Below are 21,687 nucleotides of genomic sequence, written 5' to 3'. Positions count from 1 at the left end.
ATACCTGTGCCTGTACAACTTTTCATAATCTACCTTCATCCAACCAAAACCATTTTGCATTCTTACTGTAAGTCACTTTAAGGACCCAGAATACAAAAACAAAAAAGACACAGAGGAGCAGAGTTCTTTGAAGAGTTCCCAGTTTTATATGGAGAAGGGGGAAGAATTAAGGGCTAAAACAGAGGTGTACAGAGGGTTTGTGGGAGCAGAGGAAAAACCTAGGTAAGGAGTTCTTACCTAGAAAAGGAAATGCTTTAAAGAAGAGGAGGCACTTAGCAAAGTAGATAAAGGAAAGTCTCAACAACTTGAAGCACAAGTGATAAAACTCACAAAGGAAATCTGAGAAAATGTCATCTGTGAGGTAAAAGCCATAATTAAATGATGTCATAAAAACTACAGGGAAAAGTGCTTTAGGAAGAGGGGAGTGGCTAATGGAATGAAAGGCCAGAGATCAAATATGATCCTTAAACAAACAGACAAAAAAAAGTCAGTTTAGAGGCTTCTATTTTCTACTCTAGGATTAAACTACTAGTCTATAGGGCATGACTCAAATCCTTCATTTTAGAAAGGAGGTAGCTATCCTGCAACCCTACCATACCTACAAACATGTCAAATGTAATGGTAATTAGTATAAAACAGAACATTCAGGAGACAGTAATTCTAACAATGTCAGAATTAACTAAATTGAATGATCAGAACAGTTGAAAAAAAAATGAAGAAAACTTACTACAAGGCATTGAATATGTTGTGATACACTGTCCACTGACAGAATTTTTTACTTGCTTGATTTCTTCTGAGGTCTTGGGACAGAAATTTCTGGCACAAATGTAGACTTCCAAGAATGAGGAAACCATTTAATATATCTAGTCTGTCCACTCAAGGGGCTTGAGAACTTAAAAACAGGAAGCCAGTACCCTGGTACAAAATGCTGAAAGCAGGAAAGCACTATTGGGGCACTTACTTTTCATTCATACTCATAGGACATTTAAACGTGATCCTAATATTTGCCTAAATATCTACAATTGCAATAATTTTAAAAGGCTCCCAAATGACTTTTTTAACCTCAGATAATAAGAAGCAAGTCACAAATTTAAAAACTTAAGTTACCTGAATGGATGGTAATGTAAAACAATTAATCATTTGCTCCCTTTAAATTACAGAAAAACCTCAGCTGTCACACTTATTTTTTATGAAAATCTTCCCCACTGTATGAAAATAAACTAATACTCTTAAAAATAATTTCTACCCCTAAAAAATTTATTGTTCTCATTTTTAGTGTTCAAACATTCAATTTTTTAATGACTTTCTAAAACTGCTACATAGAAGTGCAGAGGGAGCTACATTTGAAACATGTTTTTCTTAGAAACCAATTTTTAAAAATATAAGAATAGCAGCTCAAAACCTTTACTTAAAAAAGGGATAGGAATAGGGTGAGGGCTGGTGGGGTTGGGGGGAAGATCCAGTTTTAAGATTTAGAAGCAACTGTTTTGAATAAAATGTAACCAACAAAATCCTTCAGATTCTGAAAATTTTTTCCACCATGATTTCACCTCCTTTAACTTTAACCTCTACAACAAACATGCTTCACAATCTCATGTTTAAATTCAAGCTCATTTAAAATTAGGAAGTTTTGCCAGTCACAAGCATAAGCATGAGGAAGAAAAAGAAACACTACTCATCGTTTTCGCTGGAAACAGTGAATCAAGCTGACTTCTATTAAGATTCTACTTCATCAAAAGCAGTCTCTAAATTTGCAACAATGTATATAGCCTTTTCATATAAAAAGCCTACAAATAACTATTCAAATTAACTGATTAATACCTACACCATCAATATAATTTAATAAGTACTTGTCAGGAATTCCCACTTAATCTCCATAAAAGATCTACCAAGTTATAGAAGAGAAAAATGATACTCAGAACTCAAGTAAATTGCCCAAGGATCTGAACTTACAGTCTGGCACCAAAGTCCCTTGTTCTTTTAACTCTGTACTGCAGCTCAAATTCCAAAACAAACTGGTTGTTTTTTTGTGGTCTGGTACACTCTTGTAATTATTTGCAAGACTTACTTAGCTATACTATCTCAAAATAATTTCAGGAGGCTGCAACTTAGCTATGAAAAAGTAAGCAAAAAAAAAAAAGCAAGCTATTTTTACTATTTAATGCACTGGACAGTATTTTTCTTGTGTCTACATTTTGTCACTATTGCTGAACAATCTTTCTCTAATGGGAGTATAGCCACTGGAGGTTTTAAGCAGAAAAGGGAGAATCTAATGAGATGCTTTCTTCAGCAGTTTCCCCTCACTGAAAAACACACACACACACACAAAAAGCAAGGAAACTACTTCAGATACCAATCAGAGCTTAAGGAACATGGATTTTTTTTTTTTTTTTAATTTACTTATTTGACAGACAGAGATCACAAGTAGGCAGAGAGGCAGACAGCGAGAGAGGGAAGCAGGCTTCCGGATGAGCAGAGATCCTGATGTGGGGCCTGGGACCCTGGGATCATGATCTGAGCCAAAGGCAGAGGCCTAACCCACTGAGTCACCCAGGTGCCCCAGGAGCATGCATGATTTAAATTAAACTGACATATACAAATTTAACACTAACAATAACCCAAATCCAAACAGAAATATCACCAAACTACATTTGGAGAGTGCTTTGTACTTACACAGAATGTCTTCAGATAGGTCATCTCATTTCAGGCTCACAAAATGCTGGGGGTAGGCTTATATACCCACTCTACATTTAAAGAAACTAAGGCTCTGAGAAATTTGTTACTAAAAGGGAGGTGGGTTTTTTTTTTTTTTTTTTTTTTTTGGTTTTTGGTTTGTTTGGCTTCCCCCACACCCCCACCCCAATTCTAAGGTTGGCATTCTATGACTTTATAGTATTTCTGAACTTAGTTTCCAATATAATTAAAAAATATAGATGACACAGTTCCTAACATTTTGGATTACAAACAGGTACTAGAAGACAGTTTATATAGCAACTATAGCTCTTTTCCATAATAATAAAATGTTTAAAAAAATACAAGCAGAAAAAAATGATATCAAACTCTACTTAACTCTAAACAGTATTTATCCAGCCTTCCTCACTATTATCATTAATGGCCCAAAGTAGAGAGAACAGTTTCAAGTAAAGCTGCCAAAGATATTATAGCTGCTCTTCTTTTTTTTTTAATTTACTTTTTATTTATTTTCAGCATAACAGTATTCATTGTTTTCAAAACCTTTTCACAAGTTATATAAAAATTTCTGTTCACCAAAATAATGAACACTCTTCTTATGAAAATTTCCAAATGAATAAGAAGTTAAGTCTGCAGGTGATATTCAGAATTTCTGACAACACTGACACAAATTACATTATATGGTGAGCACATTCTAAGACCAAAAAGTTACACCTTTGATTCTGAACTATCAAGCAGGCAATAAATATTTATGGAGTAATATTTCAAAACCAAAATCTATAAAGGTTTTTGTAGAAGCATATGTTCTGTAAGATGACATCCTCTTCCTCCTGTAGGATATGAGATTGTTCAACACTAGTAAGGCCACTTAATGATTGTGAAATTTTCAACGAGAAAATTGGACAGTCATTGCACAAGAGATCCAGTACTCTAGTCTCTACCTTATTAGCAAAATAAAAACCCCCGGCAATCATCTTCTATTGTGCAAGAACAGTAGAGACCCACACCCTGACAGGTGGACAAAAAGGGAGAAGTTCCAGAAAAAGTAGATCTATGATTCCTTTACTTGACTTTTTCATTGAGGCTACCTCTGCTTTATGAAATAAGAAACAAGGTTAGTTCTGATCTAAGGTCTCAAGAACAATGGAGATTATCTAATTCAAAATGTCCAGTATCTAAAATTTCAGTATATATTACTGAACTTTGCTCAAAGTTTAAATAATTAAGTTTTATTTCCTTGTGAATTTAGAGACTCAACTAAAGTGCTCAAGATTATTCTAAGGCTGTGCATCTCATTTCCCATTTCTTGTTAACAGATCCAATATCGTGAAGTTGTTTTAAAACAGGATCCAATTTGTACAGTGGTACTGCCAATATTATTAGTCCCATTCCTTCATTCAAAAGCACACATTAAGTAACTACATTAATATAGCACCTAAGACAGTATAATCAATCTTTAGAAAAATTAAGAGGTTAATCAGTATTTATTCAGAAGCAATTAAAACTGTTGGGCTAAAATAAAGAATGTGGCAATTTAAGAAAAGGATGATATTCAAATGTAGTTCGCTGTTAGCCTAAGTATGGAATCATTTATGCTATTCAGAATAACCCAGATACAGAAAAGCAACTCAACCAAGTGTCGCAATTCCCTACTCTGATTCCAGCTACACTGAGAATCTACTCAAGTATTAGAACAAGGTTTAAATGCAAGTTATAAAACAATTACAAGACACCTTCTATGTGTCAAGTACTGTGATAGGCAGTGAGGATACAAAAAAGGGTTCCTGAGGTTCAGTTTTAAACATTATATAATAACAATTTTGTCAGGAGGAATCTCATCTGGAATTCTGCTTTGTTCTGTTTTTTTTTTTTGAAGATTTTACTTATTTATTTGACAGAGAGAGAGAGATCACAAGTAGGCAGGCAGAGAGAGAGGAGGAAGCTGGCTCCCCACTGAGCAGAGAGCCTGATGCAATGCGGGGCTCCATCCCAGAACTCCAAGATCATGACTGAGCCAAAGGCAGAAGCTCCAACCCACTGAGCCACCCAGGCACCCACCATCTGAATTCTTTAGCCACTGGCTAACCACACAAAGAATACTGAAAAAGCGTACTCATCTCCCTTAAGGGTTAACAATCATGGTGTACTCTTGAAACAATTTTATTATTTCTGTTGATACTCTTTGAACTGACAGAGAATGAATAATTATATGGAAACTATTGCACCCCTATAATCTTTTCCTAGAAGCACCACTAGTATCTGTCTACCCAAAGAAAAGTAAAGCATGCAAATGCAGTTCATAAAAGAATATGAATTATTAGGTATAAATTTATTGTCAAAATCTACAGAAGAATGCAGCATCAGTTAATTTCTTGAAACATTCACTTCAGCTTATATAAACCTCCAGTAAGCATTCTCAGATAATTCAGATTAATCCCCACTGTAAAAAGCACATCTCAGCAAACCATGGAATCAACTGTGTTTTTCTTCTTCCTCATACTGCAGTGCTGTCATATGACCTAGTGACAGATCAGGATAGGATTAGTCAGACTGGAGGGTGGCTAGACTGAAACACTTCCATCTGAAATTCTTTTAAAGCAATGAGCCACCCACAAACAAGCATTCTGGCAACTAACCAGTGCAAACATAGTCTCACCACCTGGGGAAACATCAGCTTCCCAAGTTTTAAAAAGAGTCTATTTCCAAGGCTCATCCTGAATTCTGAAGGAAGCTGTGAAGAGCTCTGTTGCTGTACAACTGTACTGGTTAGTAATAAAAAAAATTTCTTTTGGAACTACTGGGTAGTCCATGTAAAACCGCATTTATTAAGGCAGGGTTTTTTTTTCTTTAAATAATCACAGCACTTAAACATGCATATGATATATTCTGCACATAATACTATATAATATGAGGGTGCCTGGGTGGCTCAGTGGGTTAAGCCTCTGCCTCCGGCTCAGGTCATGATCTCAGGTCCCAGGATCGAGCCCCACATCCAGCTCTCTGCTCAGCAGAGAGCCTGCATCCCCACCCCTTCTCTGCCTACTTGTGATCTGTAAAATAAATAAATAAAATATTTTTAAAAATACTATATAATATGGCCAAAGCTGCTTGGCTTCCCCAAGATAGCCTTGCACTTAATTGTGTCAGGTTTAACTTGTCAGTAAATGAAGAGACAATGGTTTAAAAAAAAGAAAAGAAAAAAAAAAAAAAAGGAGGACCAACGAGAATTAAACGGAATTTCAGAAGAGCCTGCTGGCTCAAGTCAGTTGAGCAGGTCTCTTGATCTCAGGGTCTTGAGTTCAAACTCAGTGTTGGGCTCCACGCCGGGCATGGAGCCTACTTAAAAAAAAAAAAAAAAAAAAAAAAAAGAAAGAAAGAAAAAAAAAGAAACAAACAAACAAACAAACAAAATTTTAGTTTCTGTTCTGCCAATAATTGTTTAAAATCTGGCAAGTCCTGTCCCTCCCAGAACGTTAGGCTTCCTACTGTAAAATGAGAGGGTTAGACTAGATGACCTACAGGGTACTTTTCAGCTGTAGCGTCTCTGACACCAACGTGTCCTCCTGTGCAGCAGCCCCTCCACAGAACATCTTCTGGCTGCGGGCCTGACCTTCATCAACCAAGGGCCAGACCACGTCAGCGATGGCACTTAGTCTCCCTCGGAAGAACTCCTGACCAGCCCTGAAGATCTACACTGGTGGGAGGAGATGGGAAGAGGCGTTCCCTCGACCCCTACAGATCCAGCTGAGGTCAGAGGGTGATTAAGATTGAAGTGACAAGAAGCAAGAGCCTGAGGGTGCTCCAGTCGAGGAAGTTGGAGAGGGCGGGTCAATAGCCAGGAGCCCACCAACCCCAGGAAAAAGTTCTCGTCGACGCTCTTGCCCTCCGCCACCTATATTACGAAAACATCAGGTACACTCAAATCTCCTTCTAGAGACAGACTAATAAGTCAGAGCAGGTGGGATGAGAAAGGAAAAATAAAGCCCCCTCCCCCGCTAAGCAGGTGAATGGAAGCAAGAGGCTGAGCTAAGGAGCAAGACAGGATTCGTCTTTTTCTCTGATACTCACTGAGGCGAGGCTGGGAAAGGTAGTTCCGGCTAACTGCCAGCGCTTGCTCCCGAGATCCCACCACAGGCCCACTGGTGGGCACGGGTAGTTCGGGTGCGGCCCCGTTCACGATCCCCCGCATCGCCCGCAGCGCCATCTTGTCTCCTCCGTCCCGACTGGCTCCGCAGCCGCCCAGCGCAGGCGCAGATATAGCAGAGGTGGCCTGCTCCCGACTCCGCCCACGCCCGCTGCAGAGCGCCGGTCTCGCCCCGCCCCCTGCGCAGCGCACCTCCCGCAGCCTCGCGACTCGAGTTCCGCGTGGGCGGGGCTGAGCGGGTGCACTGGCCAGAGGAGCTGACCAGCGTGCTGCGAGGGAGGGCGCTGGGCCAGGGACGGAAGAGAAGCGTTGAGAGGGTCCCAGATAGAAAAAAAGGCACGACTTAAGAAAGAAAGAGAAGAAACAAGGAAAAAAGGATGCGCATGAAGGGAGGGAGGGGGAAGAAAGGCAAGCACGTACAAGAAAAGGTCAACTGGTGTCCATTTTCATGACACTGAAAGTGCTGAAAAACCACTTTGAAAAACAAAAAACGTAAAACCTATTCTAGTGATTAACATAAAGTAGTATGTGCTATCATTTCTTGCACTTTACTGTCTTCCTATCCGATTTATTTACTGATATATCCATTTAAAAAACATATAGTGGACTATTTAGGACGGTGTGAAACACAAAGTGTAATATCTTTCAATATTATTTTAAAGGGAGAACTCATACAAAAATGACTAGATGGTTATAGGAGGTGACAGTCCAGGCGTAGGGCCTGAGTGATTGAATTGATTGCAGTGCTGTTTATAGGTACAGCATAGAGAAGGAAGTAAAAAACCTCATCAGTGGTGGTGGAGAAAAAGAGAAAAGCTAATTGGGGATGTGTTAAGTTTCCAGAAATCTCATTCTGAATGAGATTTCTAGTGAATTATATGGGTTACTGCCTCACAAGGAGGTATCTAGACTAAACCAATATCAAAATTTCTGACTTATCACCAGGTACCTAACAAGGAAATAAAATATGTAGGTCAGAGCAGGTGTGCACTGTGGGGAGATGCTAAAGATCATCTTTAAGGGATCACTAAAATCAGGGGATGAATAAATGAAGAGTATCCTGCAATCAAATTTGGACGATATTAGAGTTGTGAAAACCTAGAACACATGTCCGAGATGCAAAAGGAAGAGAAAATCTTTAGGAAAGATTATTGTATAATGCCGAAAACCGAAGAGAAGTCAAGTGATCGAAGTATTAGAAATACTCATCATATTTGGCCATTAGAAAATCATTGTGATATGCTGGGGAGATAGATGCTTAATAGAGAACAATAACCTTTTGTACATATGTGAAAATTTTAGGGTTTGAACTTTACATCTGGACGGTATATTACAAATTAAATGAACATTACTTGGTTATTTCAAGTCTATTCTAGGTGAATCTCATCTCATTCTAGGTGAATCTCATTATCCCTTCCGTATAAATGCTCACAGCTCGTTTGAACCATATCACTGAAGCAAACGTTCCTTAAATTTGAGTGATACTGAGCATCATTTAGTATATCTTAATAATTATTGAAAAAAAAGGGAAAACAGACACCATTTTGTTTTGTGAGAATAGCAATAATTAAGTTGCAAGAGCATAAGGAAACAAGAATTTTCATATTTTATTGCTAAAAATATAATCGGTATATTATCTAGAAAAGCAATTTGGTATCATATTCATCTGTATATCATGTATTTATCTATGTCAGTATATATTATAAATATTTTCAATTACATATTAATTAGATACATATACATCATGTATATTATTATATGATATGTGATCTATATTAATCTATATGCATATACACGGATATATACAGTCATATTCATTGAAACATTTTGAAATGCCAAAAACCTAGAAATAATCTAGATGCCCATTCATAAGTTACGGCCTATCCAGTGAAAGGTATTCCTTAACCTTTGAAAATTCATAGTCTTAAGTGTTGAAATTAAAAATAAAAAAAAATCTTTCAAAATAAATTATTGTTGTTTTTTAAAAAAAGCTATTGCAAAGTAGATTAATTTGTATACATTTTTTAAAGATTTTTTTAAAAGATTTTATTTATTTATTTGACAGAGATCACAAGTAGGCAGAGAGAGAGAGAGAGGAGGAAGCAGGCTTCCTGCTGAGCAGAGAGCCCGATGCGGGGCTGGATCCCAGAACCCTGGGATCATGACGTGAGCTGAAGGCAGAGGCTTTAACCCACTGAGCCAGCCAGGCACCCCTAATTTGTATACATTTTAAGTAGTGTATAAATATGTAGTATTGTAAGTATATATGTAAAAGTTTATATAAGTATAAATGTAGTTAGTTATATGTATAAAGTATATATGTAGATATATGCATATATGTGAGAGAATTCTACTTTTTAAAAAAAGCCTTTATTTATTTGACAAAGAGAGTACAAGTAGGGGAGAGGAGCAGAGGGAGAGGGAGAAGTAGACTCCCTGTTGAACAGGGAGCCTGACATGGGGCTCGATTCCAAAGCCTGAGATCATGACCTGATCCAAAGGCAGATGCTTAACTAACTGAGCTACCCAGGCACCCCAAGAGAATTCTTTTAATTTAATAACCTGTCTGTGTAGTTTCAGTCATTTAATAGATTTTTGCGCTGTTTCTTTTTTTCCCCGTGTATACAATAGCTTTTTTTTTTCTTATAAAAATACAATCTGGTATTCTTATGTTAATTTTTCATAATAGTAGGTACATTTCAGATAATGAATATCAAACTATCAGCTATTGTTATACCTGTTTTTCTTGTTTTCTTAATTTTTTTCAAACAAGTAATACAGTAATTTATTTTTTTCTTTTTTAAATGTGCATAACACAAATCAGTCAAAAGTTTCTCTTGATTCCCATCCAGTTCCATCCAGAGGGAACCAGTCTTGTCAATTTGATAGGTATCTATACAGATTTGAGGTGTGTGTAAGTATTTAATATTAATAAGATGATGTTGTACATACCATTCTGTGTTCTATAACTTGCTCTTTTTATTTAATAATAAATCTAGGTTTCATTTCATATCAATGCATAAAAATTTACTTCATTGTCTTGAAACTTGACACAATATTCCATAGTATAATCTACTGTAGTTGATTTAACATCTCCTTTTTATGAGCATTTAGGTTGACTCTACATCTTGAATAACAAAAAAAGGTGAATTAATATAATTACACCTTTTATCTTTTTATCTTAGGAGTAGTTCAAAATTCTTAATTTTTAAAAAGTTTTATGTAATTGTTATTCTGAAAACAGGAATCAGTTTTGGTCTACAGTACATAAGCAAAGTATTAACCTCAAAATTTATTTTTTTAATGTTCAATTTAAATTCAATTTCAGGGGCGCCTGGGTGGCTCAGAGGTTAAGCCTCTGCCTTCAGCTCAGGTCATGATCTCAGGGTCCTGGGAATCCCTGCTCAGCAGGTAGTCTACTCCCCCTCCCTCCACCTCTCTGCCTACTTGTGACCTCAATCTCTCTCTCAAATAAAAAAGTCTTTAAAAATAAATTCAATTTCATTAACATATATTGTATTACTAGTTTCAGTCACTCATCAGTTGTTTACAATACATAATGCCCATTATATCAAGTGCCCTTCTTAATTCCCATCATGAATTTACCCCATCACACCACCCACCTCCCCTCCAACAACCCTCAGTTTGTTCCCTATAGCTAAGAGTCTCTTATGCTTTGCCTTCTTCTCTGTTTTCCTCTTATTTTATTTTTCCTTCCCTTCCCCTATGTTCATGTTTTGTTTTTTAAATTCCACTCCATATGAGTGAAATCATATGGTATTTTTATTTTCTGACTGACTTATTTCTACTTAGCACAATACCCTCTAGTTCCATCCATACCACTGTAAATGGCAAGATTGCATTCTTTTTGATGACTGAATAATATTCCATTATATACATATACATATACATATACATTTCTAATTTGCATTTCCCTGATGATTAATGATGCTAAGTATCTTTTTGTGTGTCTTTTGGCCATCCACATGTATTCTTGGAAAAGTATCTATTCAGGTCCTCTGCCATTTTTAATTTGATTATCAGTTTTTTTAATATTGAGTTTTATAAGTTCTTTATATATTTTGGATAGTAACACTTTACTGGTTATGTCTTTTGCAAATATCTTCTCCCGATTTAGTAGGTTGTCTTTTTGCTTTGTTGATGGCTTCCTTTGCTATGCAAAAGTTTGTGTGTTTGTTGTTGTTGTTGTTGTTGGTGGTGGTGTAATCCCAATAGTTTGTTTATGCTTTTGTTTCCTTTTCCTCAAGAGACAAATCCATGAATATGTTGCTAAGGCTGATGTCAGAGAGATAACTGCCTATGTTTTCTTCTAGGATTTTAAAGGTTTCAAGTCTCACATTTACATCTTGAATCTATTTTGAGATTATTTTCTGCATGGTGTAAGAAAGTGATCCAGTTTCATTCTTTTGCATGTAGCTGTCTGGTTTTCCTAGCGCTATTTATTGAAGAGATCATTTTTTCCCATTGTATACTATTTCTTCCCTTGTTGTGTCCGTTTTGTGCCAACATCATATGTAATTGTTATTCTGAAAGCAGGAATCAGTTTTGGTCTACAGTACATATTTTGATTATTATAGCTTAGTAAGATATCTCAAAATCTGGGATTGTGATGCTGCCATCTTTGTTCTTCTTTCTCACAATTGCTTTGGCTATTGGAGTTTTTCTTACAAATTTTGGTATTATTTGTTCTAGTTTTGTGAAAAATGCTACTGGTATTTTAATAGGGATTGCATTGAATCTGTAGTTTGTTTTTGGTGGTATGGATACTTTAATAATATTAATTCTTCCTATGAGCATGGGATATATTTTCATTTGTGTTATTTTCAATTTCTTTAATCAGTGTCTTATAAAGTTTTATAATATAGGCCTTTAACCTCTATGTTTAAGTTTATTCCTGGGTGCAATTATAAGTGGAATTGTTTTCTTAATTTTTTTTTCCTGCTACTTCATGATTAGTGTATAGAAATGCAACAGATTTTTGTATCTTAGTTCTGTGTCCTTTAACTTTAGTGAATTCATTTATTACTTCTAATAGACTTTTAGTAGAAGGATCTATATTTAATGGAGTATTAGTATACATATAATATATAACTAGTGGATTTTAAATATATGGAACTATTTGTACAAAACAATAGTAAAAAGAGCTAAACACGAATACATACCAATTGCAATAGCATAAAACACTTTTGTATGCTGATAAAAACCAGGAGACATTATGCACTGATATGAATAATTGATATTGAATTTTTAAGGGTTCTTTTTTTGCTTTTAAAGTAGAAATTAACTATCTAAACTCATACACTCAAGCAGAGAGTGTAACCTGAGGAAAGGAATGGAATACAGTATTAGGGTTAAGGGACTCTGGAGCCAGACAGATTTAATTTGAGTCCTGATTTTATTAGTTCTATGACCTTGAAAAAATTATTTGTTTATTAATTCTTTCTGGGTCTCATTTGCAAACTGAGAAACATAATACTATCTTTTTCATAAATTTGTAAGCAATAAAAGAGAGTGATTTGGCAAATAGCAAAAGCTAAATATGTTTCAGCTAGTGTTATTATTATATACTCTGACTGATCAAACATTTACATATTAATTGTTATATGTTAGATTCTTTTCTATAGCTTTTGTAAATGGCATGTTTACCTAACTAGTTCATAGTAAGCAGACATTAAATGTTGTAATTTTCTTGTGTCTTATATATATAGTACCTAGCAAGGCAACTTGCACATAATATTTAATACATAGCGATTAGATTAATCAAAATGTGTTGCTCTTTTTCTGAAGATGAGCAGCTCTTCACCAATCTTATACTTCCATACAGAGAGTTTTTTTTTTTTTTTCCTATGGAATACTCATCCCATATGCTGGCTATTGCCCTTTTATTATTTGCTAAAATCTTGTCCTTACTTTACCCCAAAGGAATACAAGACAGCTGGCCCCAGCAGTAGGGAACATGATCACAACATGAGACTCAGAGTCAGCAGCTCCAGTCTCAGTGTGGACTATCTCTTATTGTACAGTGTGACTTTGGGCTGATTCTCAATTCCTTCTGTCAGTGAGCATCCATATGTCAGTGAGAAAGATTTTTATGTGATATTTCTCAAGGAATTAAAAGAAGGCACCTAGAAATCAACATCTCACAAAGAAACTAAAAAGTTTATTCTTTTATTACAAATTATTATTGGGGAAGAAAATCAGAGAAGGGAAGTGAAAGAAAAGCTCATGCCAGTGATCTAATTTTCCCCATATACAGTGTATCTCTCTTCACTTGCTGGAAAATTTTGATCAAGGAAAGCATTGTGAAGACAAACCACAGTAGATTAAATAAACAGAGCTGAGAATTTCCATGTAAGAATGCAAAAACCAGTGTGAAATTATCTATGTAAAATTTTTTGCATCATATGGGAAAGGAACCTAATTAAACCCTGCATATGTGTGTGTGAGTGTGTGTGTGTGTGTGTGTGTGTGTATACTTTCTCGTTGTTGTTGTGTTGGTTATCTTGTATTTCTTTTTTTTTTTTTTATTTTTTATTTATTTTCAGCATAACAGTATTCATTATATTTGCACCACACCCAGTGCTCCATGAAATCCGTGCCCTCTCTAGTACCCACCACCTGGTGCCCCAACCTCCCACCACCCCCGCCACTTCAAACCCCTCATATTGTTTTTCAGAGTCCATAGTCTCTTATGGTTCACCTCCCCTTCCAATATCCCCCAACTCCCTTCTCCTCTCTAACTCCCCATGTCCTCCATGCTATTTGTTATGCTCCACAAATAAGTGAAACCATATGATAGTTGACTTTCTCTGCTTGACTTATTTCACTCAGCACAATCTCTTCTAATCCCGTCCATGTTGCTACAAAAGTTGGGTATTCGTCCTTTCTGATGGAGGCATAATACTCCATAGTGTATATGGATCACATCTTCCTTATCCATTTGTCCAGTTAGAATGGCCAAAATTAGCAAGACAGGAAACAACATGTGTTGGAGGTGATGTGGAGAAAGGGGAACCCTCTTACACTGTTGGTGGGAATGCAAGTTGGTTCAGCTTCTTTGGAGAACAGTGTGGAGATTCCTCAAGAAATTAAAAATAAAGCTTCCCTATGACCCTGCCATTGCACTACTGGATATTTACCCCAAAGATACAGATGTCGTGAAAAGAAGGGCCATCTGTACCCCAATGTTTATAGCAGCAATGGCCACGGTCGCCAAACTGTGGTTATCTTGTATTTCTGACCATCAGATGGAAAGTGAGTTTTGTAGGTTGAAAACTGTATTGACTTCCTGAAAACTGATCTTTGGTTTTATTTTGTGTTATTTTCAATGTCACTAGGGTCACTGAGGTGTTGTGGAAAGGAAGGGAACAATAGAGGTCCCCCTATACTCAGAGCAATGGCTACTGAGCAAGTAGCTCAGAACATGAGACTCAGAGTCAGCAGCTCCAGTCTCAGTGTGGACTATCTCTTATTGTACAGTGTGACTTTGGGCTTAAATGTTTAAACATGTAAATCCAAGAAAAAGACAATGGTTGGAAGTTCCTTTATCAGGTGCTGACTGTATCATGCCTAGTAGTGTAAAGTGGGAACAAGTTTGAAACTCCAGGTACCCCTTGTCAAAGCCTTTCTTTTTTTTCCTTAGATCTAAATAGCCTTTTCTCATCCTAAATACTCCAAACAAAAGGAAATCAGTTGGATAAATGCTGATATGTATTTGATAGAATATTATTCAGACATTTAGACATAAAAAATGCCTTTTATAATAAAGTACTAAGTTGAAATTTTATATAAAATGGAATACACAGTATAATCTCTATTATCTGTATTTGTGCACATACCCTCAGAGAAAATATTGAAAAGGAATACATGTTATCAGTGGTGACCTCTGAGTTACGGGAAGTTTTGTATTCTATCTGCCAAATTTTTTTTTCTTTGCTTCAGCCTCCATTAGACTTTTTAATCAGCAACAAAATTAAGAATGTTAAGATGTTTCTGTTTAAAATGTACAGTTTTGGGGGCACTGGGTGGCTCAGTGGGTTAAGTCTCTGTCTTCAGCTCAGTTCATGGGATCAAGACCCGCATTGGGCTCTCTGCTCAGCAGGAAGCCTGCTCCCCCCACCCCCGCCTGCTTCTCTGCCTACTTGTGATCTCTCTCTCTGTCAAATAAATAAATAAAATCTTAAAATAAAATAAAATGTACAGTTTTTATTTTAATAGGTAGAAATTTTGACTAGGGGTAAAATAGGTATACAATCAAGCAAATGAAAACTTCTGTATTACAGAGACCTGGAAGGAATTTGGGTCAAAGAAAGTAGTGACAGATGACACAGAGTTAGCATTTGATAAAAACTCATTGTTTTTACCTTTCAGACTAGTTTATGGTTATTTGACTTGGAAGAGACAATAAGAATCAACTAGATATAACTGGACAATTTGCAGATGAGGAACCTGCAGCTTAGGGAAAGAAAGTGATTTTCCCAAATTTCAGAAGCAATATAGTAGCAGAGCTAAGAAGATAATCTAACTTTCCTAGACATTAGACCATGGTTTGTTTTTGTTTTGTTTTTTGGTCTTCAACTGCCTAGTTTTTTCTCTGTCACCTGTGTATACATTTCTTTAAGTCTGGGAGATTCCCTCTGATGCAGAGTAATTCTAGATGGTCTACTCTATCCCTATTTATGGGTCCTTTGGAAGACTAAGTTAATTCTGATAAAGGTGGGGGATTCTGATTCTCTGAAATAAGAATCTGAGATCCAGACACTGAGCTGGTGTTTGCCTGAAGCTCCTACTTTGGTTGCAAAGATGACATGGAAACAAGCTAGACTTAGAATATCTGGGATTCTCAGGAAAAAATCGAGGATTTATTCTGAGCTGGATCATCTCTGTTGTGCCACTAGTTGTCATGGCAACATGCCTGTGCAATCTCAATGTCTCCATCTGACCATCACTAGGGAAGGCCTCATGTGTTCATTAAAGAAGTACAGTTAGCACTTAAATGACATTTTCTATCAACAAGTGCATATTGAATGAATACTGGTAATAAACTCAACATGGCGCTAGGCATTGGAAAGCCTGGCATTGGAAAGCCTAGCATTGGAAGAACTAGAGTACATATTTCTCCTCCTAAGTGGTAAGCAGAGTGGACTACATTGGACTGAGCTTTGTCCTTTCAGGCAGACAGTTTCTTTGGGCCTGTGTCACATATTCAAAGTAAAGATGACATATCATAAAGTGTTATTTCTAAGAAGCTAAAGGTTAAATTGTGGTGACAAGTTTAACACACTTGACTTGACAAAAATCAACAGGCAAAACAGCATAAAATGACATGTTGATTGTCTAACTAGTAAGGGGAAACTCAGCTAAGATTTACTTAGGTTAGGTTAGTATCCATGGAAATGCAAATCTTTTCAGTTAGAATCTGGAAAGAATTTGGATCAGAGGGACATTAATTGGGTGTCTGATGTGAGTTGAACAGGCATGTAAATTATCATAGTAAACAAGAAGTAATAGCTCTGAAGCGGTTCATGGTGGATGATCCATTTAGAAGAGGAATTTATTTTAAGAAACTTAGTATTTGTAAATTCTACTCCAAAATAGAATTCAGTTGGAGCACAGTCAATGTTTTACTGTTTTTCTGATAAATAAGTTCATAGAATCTAATATTATATGTTGTCTGTGTGCCATGTACTCATTTTTAATCAACTCATTGTAGTAGATTACTCTACTCCACACAAACTCTAGAAGTTAGCAAACTGAGACACAAAGAAGTCAGGTAGTTTATCCAAAGTACTCATTTTTAATCTACTCATTGTAGTAGATTACTCTACTCCACACAAACTCTAGAAGTTAGCAAACTGAGACACAAAGAAGTCAGGTAGTTTATCCAAAGTTTCATAGCTAGGAAAGAGAGAAACCAGGACCCAAACCTTGCTAATTCAGGTGTATCTTTTCTGTTTCTTTGTGCTTATAAAAATATATTTATAGAAAACATGGCCCTTGTTTTTAAGAGACAATACCAGTGGCCTAAAAATAGCCTACTAAAGTCATGGATATTTCTATACACTCTCTGATCCAATGCAGTCATGCATGAGATGGTAGATTTTCCATCCCTGATCCATGAATTAATTTTGTAAGGAGCCATGACTAAGGCTGAGATCCCAAGGGCCAGTGGTGGATTTCAAAACTCTCAATTCTGCTTGTGGAATTCTGCTCACACAAGTCAAAACGGGTGTGAGTGGGAGCTGAAATCCATATGGAAAGGGAATTTCCTTATTCCCATTCCTAACCAGTGAGTGTCTGGAAAGTGCAAGTCTCTTTCAAGGCAACTAATGCTTCACCAGTTTTATGCAATGCTCAAAGAGGAAAGAAAGTTCATCATCATTGTCATTATCATTACCAACAACAACAACTACTACTACTACTACTAGTTATCAAGTACTTCTACTGGGCAAGATGTCAGGTGCTATGTGGAATGCAAAGATGGGGAAGATAAAACCCTGCCCTTAAGCGGTGTGCAGTCTAGAAGCAGATAATGGCAATTCAAAGAAAAATGCCACAAGTGTAATAAAGTATCGTATTTCTGCTTCTGGATTTTGGCCAGTCTTGTTCTCCTGCATAGCTCCAAGGTGGGCACTAAAGAAAGGAGATGGAAGCACTGACTGGTAAATGTAGTTGGAACTGCATTTCCTAAGCACAGTGGGCTTGACTCACACTAGGCAGAAATGATGCACCCTGATAATCAGGGAAAGACAGCAGGCAGAAAATTGATAGCAAGGGGGAATTTCTGAAATGACATACTGAAAGGCAATAAGAAACTAGAAAGAAGGGAGGGACTTTATCAGGTTAGATTAAAAGCAGGTAGAAAGTACAAGATAGGCAGCCATGTGGATATGATTCTTAGGTCTATACTGAAGAAACAAAGGAAATGACTGAGATAGCAGGTGAGAATCAACAGCTAGAAAATCCTCCTAATTCTACAAAGATACCTACTACTGTCATGGAAGGGCTGCAGGCTTCTCTTGGTAGGCCTGGCTAAAGGAAATCCAGACTGAATTTGAAGGGACCTGGCTCTAGGGATAAAGAAGCTGGTTATCATACGGCCAAATTTTCTATCTTCTTTGGTTTTAGACATTCCTGAGTCTGCTATCTCTTATAGGCAGGGCTATATCCTCAAGAACACTGGGGATCAAGAGGTGTTGGTTGGAAATGAGGGAATGCTGAATTTCCCTAATCTCCAATCTACTTAATCATTTTATCCAGTTTGTGTCCAGGGTCCCTACAATACAATTATTCTATGAAGTTCCAGCTTATTTTGAGTTTGGTTTTAAACTACCTCATTTCCCTTGCTCTGAAATGAACTCTTCCCTCAGTTTATTGGGCATAGCACTTCAATGCCTTTTGGACACAAACCCATTCCTGCAGGGTCTACAATACTATATAAATCGTTGCCATAAAGTAACATCTTCTTGGCGTTCTTTTCAGAAGCTTATGACAGGAACCAAACCCCTCTAGTCTGAGGCTGGAACGTTGACATACACACTTGATATAAGAGGAAGTCTGAAACGATTGCTCAATATTTCAACAGCAAGAAAACCAGGAAGCAATGAGAAACAAAAGCACCCTCTAGGTCTGAGCTATCAGACCATCTGCTCTGGCAGGCTATGTCAGTCACAGGCAAAAGAGTAATTAGGTTATGCATGTTATTTGGTCTGGAGAAAAATCTATCTGTCTGATGATGCTGTGTGCCAGCCGCTTTAACTGGAATGATAACAAAACCACTATCAAAGGTCCTCAAATTTCCATTTCAGTCCCAAATTGCTCTCAATAAGCTGCTCTGTCTAGAAATCACTAGTCTATATCAAGGACTCAGAGTTAGCTAGTCCAAAAGCATATAGAATGAGCTATTTTTTTTTTTTTTACTGGTGACTATTTTTACATTTTCCACTGCAATTTAGATAATAAATGAAGAATCTCCCATAATTTGCCATTTAGCATAACCACTAATATAATTTATGTGTATTTATCCTATTTATTTGGAGTTTTCCTAGGCATATAATTACAATATACTTGAAATGTCAAACATTTTTTAGTTGTGGTCAAATATACACAAAATTTATTATCTTAAAAATGTTTAGGTTTCCAGTTCAGTAGTATTAAGTATATACACATTGTTGTGCAACCTGTCTCCAGTTTTTTGTCTTGCAAAACTGTAACTCTATTAGTTTAGTCTATTAGGTAAACAACAATTCCCACTTCCTCCTCTGCCTCCAGGCCCTGGAAACCACCATTATGCTTTCTGTTTCTATGAATTTCACTACTCCAGATACCTCCTATAAGTGAAATTACACAGCATTTGTATTTTTGTGACCAGCTTATTTTACTTAGAGTAATGTCTTCAAGATTCATCTTCAAGATTAACATGTGTCAGAATTGCCTTTTTTTTTTTTTTTAAAGATTCGTTTATTTATTTGGAGGGAGAGGGGCAGAAGGAAAGGGACAAAACGTCTCAGGCAGACTCTGCCCTGGAAAGTCTTAAACGGAATTGTCATGGAGGGCAGAGCCTGACTCAGGGCTCAATCTCCCCAGTGACTGGAGATCTTGACCCGAGATGAAGCCAAGACTCAGTCACTCAACCAACTGCACCACCCAGGTGCCCCAGAATTGCCTTCCTTTTAAAGAATTCACTGTATGGATATATCCCACCACATTTTGTTTATCCATTCATACATCAATGAATATTTGGGTCTATCTCTACCTTTTGGCAATTGCATATAATTCTACCATGAATATACATAAGCTGTCAGGTCCTACCTTTCACTTCACATTATAATAACTATGTATATGCATAGATAATTTTTTTCAGGTTCATATGTAGTTTTTTTTAAAGATTTTATTTATTTGATTTATGATTTATTATTTTATTTATTTATTTGACAAGGAGAGAGAGGGAATACAAGCAGAGGGAGTAGGAGAGGGATAGGGAGAAGCAGTGAGCAGGGAGCCCAATTCAGGGCTTGATCCCAGGACCATGGGATCATGACCTGAGCTGAAAGCAGATGCTTAATGACTGAGCCACACAAGCACCCCCAGATATGTGGTCTTCATAATAATCTTTTCTTCTCTGTTTTAACAACAGATAGTTCTTAATACCATGTACTTGCACATTTCTTAAAACTTGGATATTTGATGTTTAATATTTTCAATTTTTCCTTAATTACTATGATAAAAATATTGTATTTATCATGTTCCTCACATATTTTAGATTATTTTCTTAGAATAGATTCCTAAGAAATGAACTTACTAGGTCAAAAGGTATGAACATTTTATGATTTGAAAGACAGAAGATAAAAAGCCAAAGTGCTTTCTAAAAGAATTGTGTCTGTTTGCATAGCTACTAATAGTGAATTAGTAGCACATGAATTTGCATTTCATTATATACATATCTGCTTCATTTTTTTTACATTAGGAAATTAAATCAGAGATGAAAAAACTGATAAGTGAATTTGGTAAAGTTAGGATACAAAGTCAATGTACAGAAATCCATTGCATTTCTATATGCTAATAATGAAGCAGCAGAAAGAGAAATTAAAAAATCAATTCCATTTACAATTGCACCAAAAATAATAAAAATAAAATAAAATAAAATAAATAATAAGTTTAAAAATAATAAAATAAATAAAATAAAATAAAAATAATAATATGTCCAGGAATAAACTAATATGTCTAGGAATATACTTATGAAAATGTGAAAGACTTGTATTTTGAAAGCTATTAAACACTGCTGAAAGAAATTGAAAATTTCTGTATTGGAAAAATAAATATTGTTGAAATGTCTATACTACACAAAGCAATCTACACATTTAATGCAATTTCTATCGAAACACCCACAGGATTTTTCATAGTACTAGAACAAACAATCCTAAAATTTGTATGAAACTACAAAAGACCCTGAATAACCAAGGTAACATTGAAACAGAAAAGCAAAACTGGAAGAATCACAATTCCAGACTTCAAGTTATATCACAAAGCTGTAGTAATCAAAACAATAGGGTACTGGCACAAAAGTAGACACATAGAACATAGAACAAGAAGCCCAGGAATAAGCCCACAATTATATGGTCAATTATTCTCTGACAAAGAATGCAAGATTATGCAATGGGAAAAAGACAGTGTCTCTAATACATGATGGTGGACAAAATGGACAACTACATGCAAAAAGAAAGAAACTCGACCACTTTCTTATACCATACACAAAAATAAACTCAAAATGAGCTAAGGACATAAATATGAGACCTAAAACCATAAAAATCTTAGAAGAGAGCCCGGACAGTAAATTCTCTGACATTGGTCATAGCAATATCCTTCTAGATATGTCTCTTGAGGTAAGGGAAACAAAAGCAAAAATACAATACTGGGATTACATCAAAATAAAAAACTTCCACACAGTAAAAGAAAATAGCCTGGTGGTGGGTATTAAGGAGGGCATGTATTGCATGGAGCACTGGGTGTTATACATAAGCAATGAATCTTGGAACACTATATCAAAAGCTAATGATGTACAATATGGTGATGAACATAACACAATTTTAAAAAGAAGAAAATAGAGGAGTCAAGATGGCGGAGAAGTAGCAAGCTGAGACTGCTTCAGCTAGCCGGAGATCAGCTAGATAGCTTATCTAAAGATTGCAAACACCTGAAAATCCATCGGCAGATCGAAGAGAAGAAGAACAGCAATTCTGGAAACAGAAAAACAACCACTTTCTGAAAGGTAGGACCGGCGGAGAAGTGAATCCAAAGCGACGGGAAGATAGACCCCGGGGGGAGGGGCCGGC

The 21,687-nt window shown here is 36.3% G+C and overlaps 1 protein-coding gene across 1 annotated transcript in view; it reads right to left on the bottom strand.

Moving 5' to 3' along the window:
- Positions 1-6,944, bottom strand: part of ATP6V1B2 (ATPase H+ transporting V1 subunit B2) — a 39,695-nt gene extending 32,751 nt beyond the window's left edge. The window contains exon 1 of the mRNA XM_004763332.3: positions 6,760-6,944. Coding sequence (XP_004763389.1) covers positions 6,760-6,895 — 136 coding nt within the window. The 5' untranslated portion in view covers positions 6,896-6,944. The remainder of the gene's footprint in view (positions 1-6,759) is intronic.
- Positions 6,945-21,687: the final 14,743 nt, after the last annotated feature.

This window comes from Mustela putorius, unplaced genomic scaffold, assembly GCF_011764305.1.
Source record: "Mustela putorius furo isolate JIRA1106 unplaced genomic scaffold, ASM1176430v1.1 tig00003937_pilon_pilon_pilon, whole genome shotgun sequence".
Taxonomy (NCBI): domain Eukaryota; kingdom Metazoa; phylum Chordata; class Mammalia; order Carnivora; family Mustelidae; genus Mustela; species Mustela putorius.
Note: the sequence above shows the minus strand (reverse complement) of the source record. Positions and strands in the feature narration are given on the sequence as shown.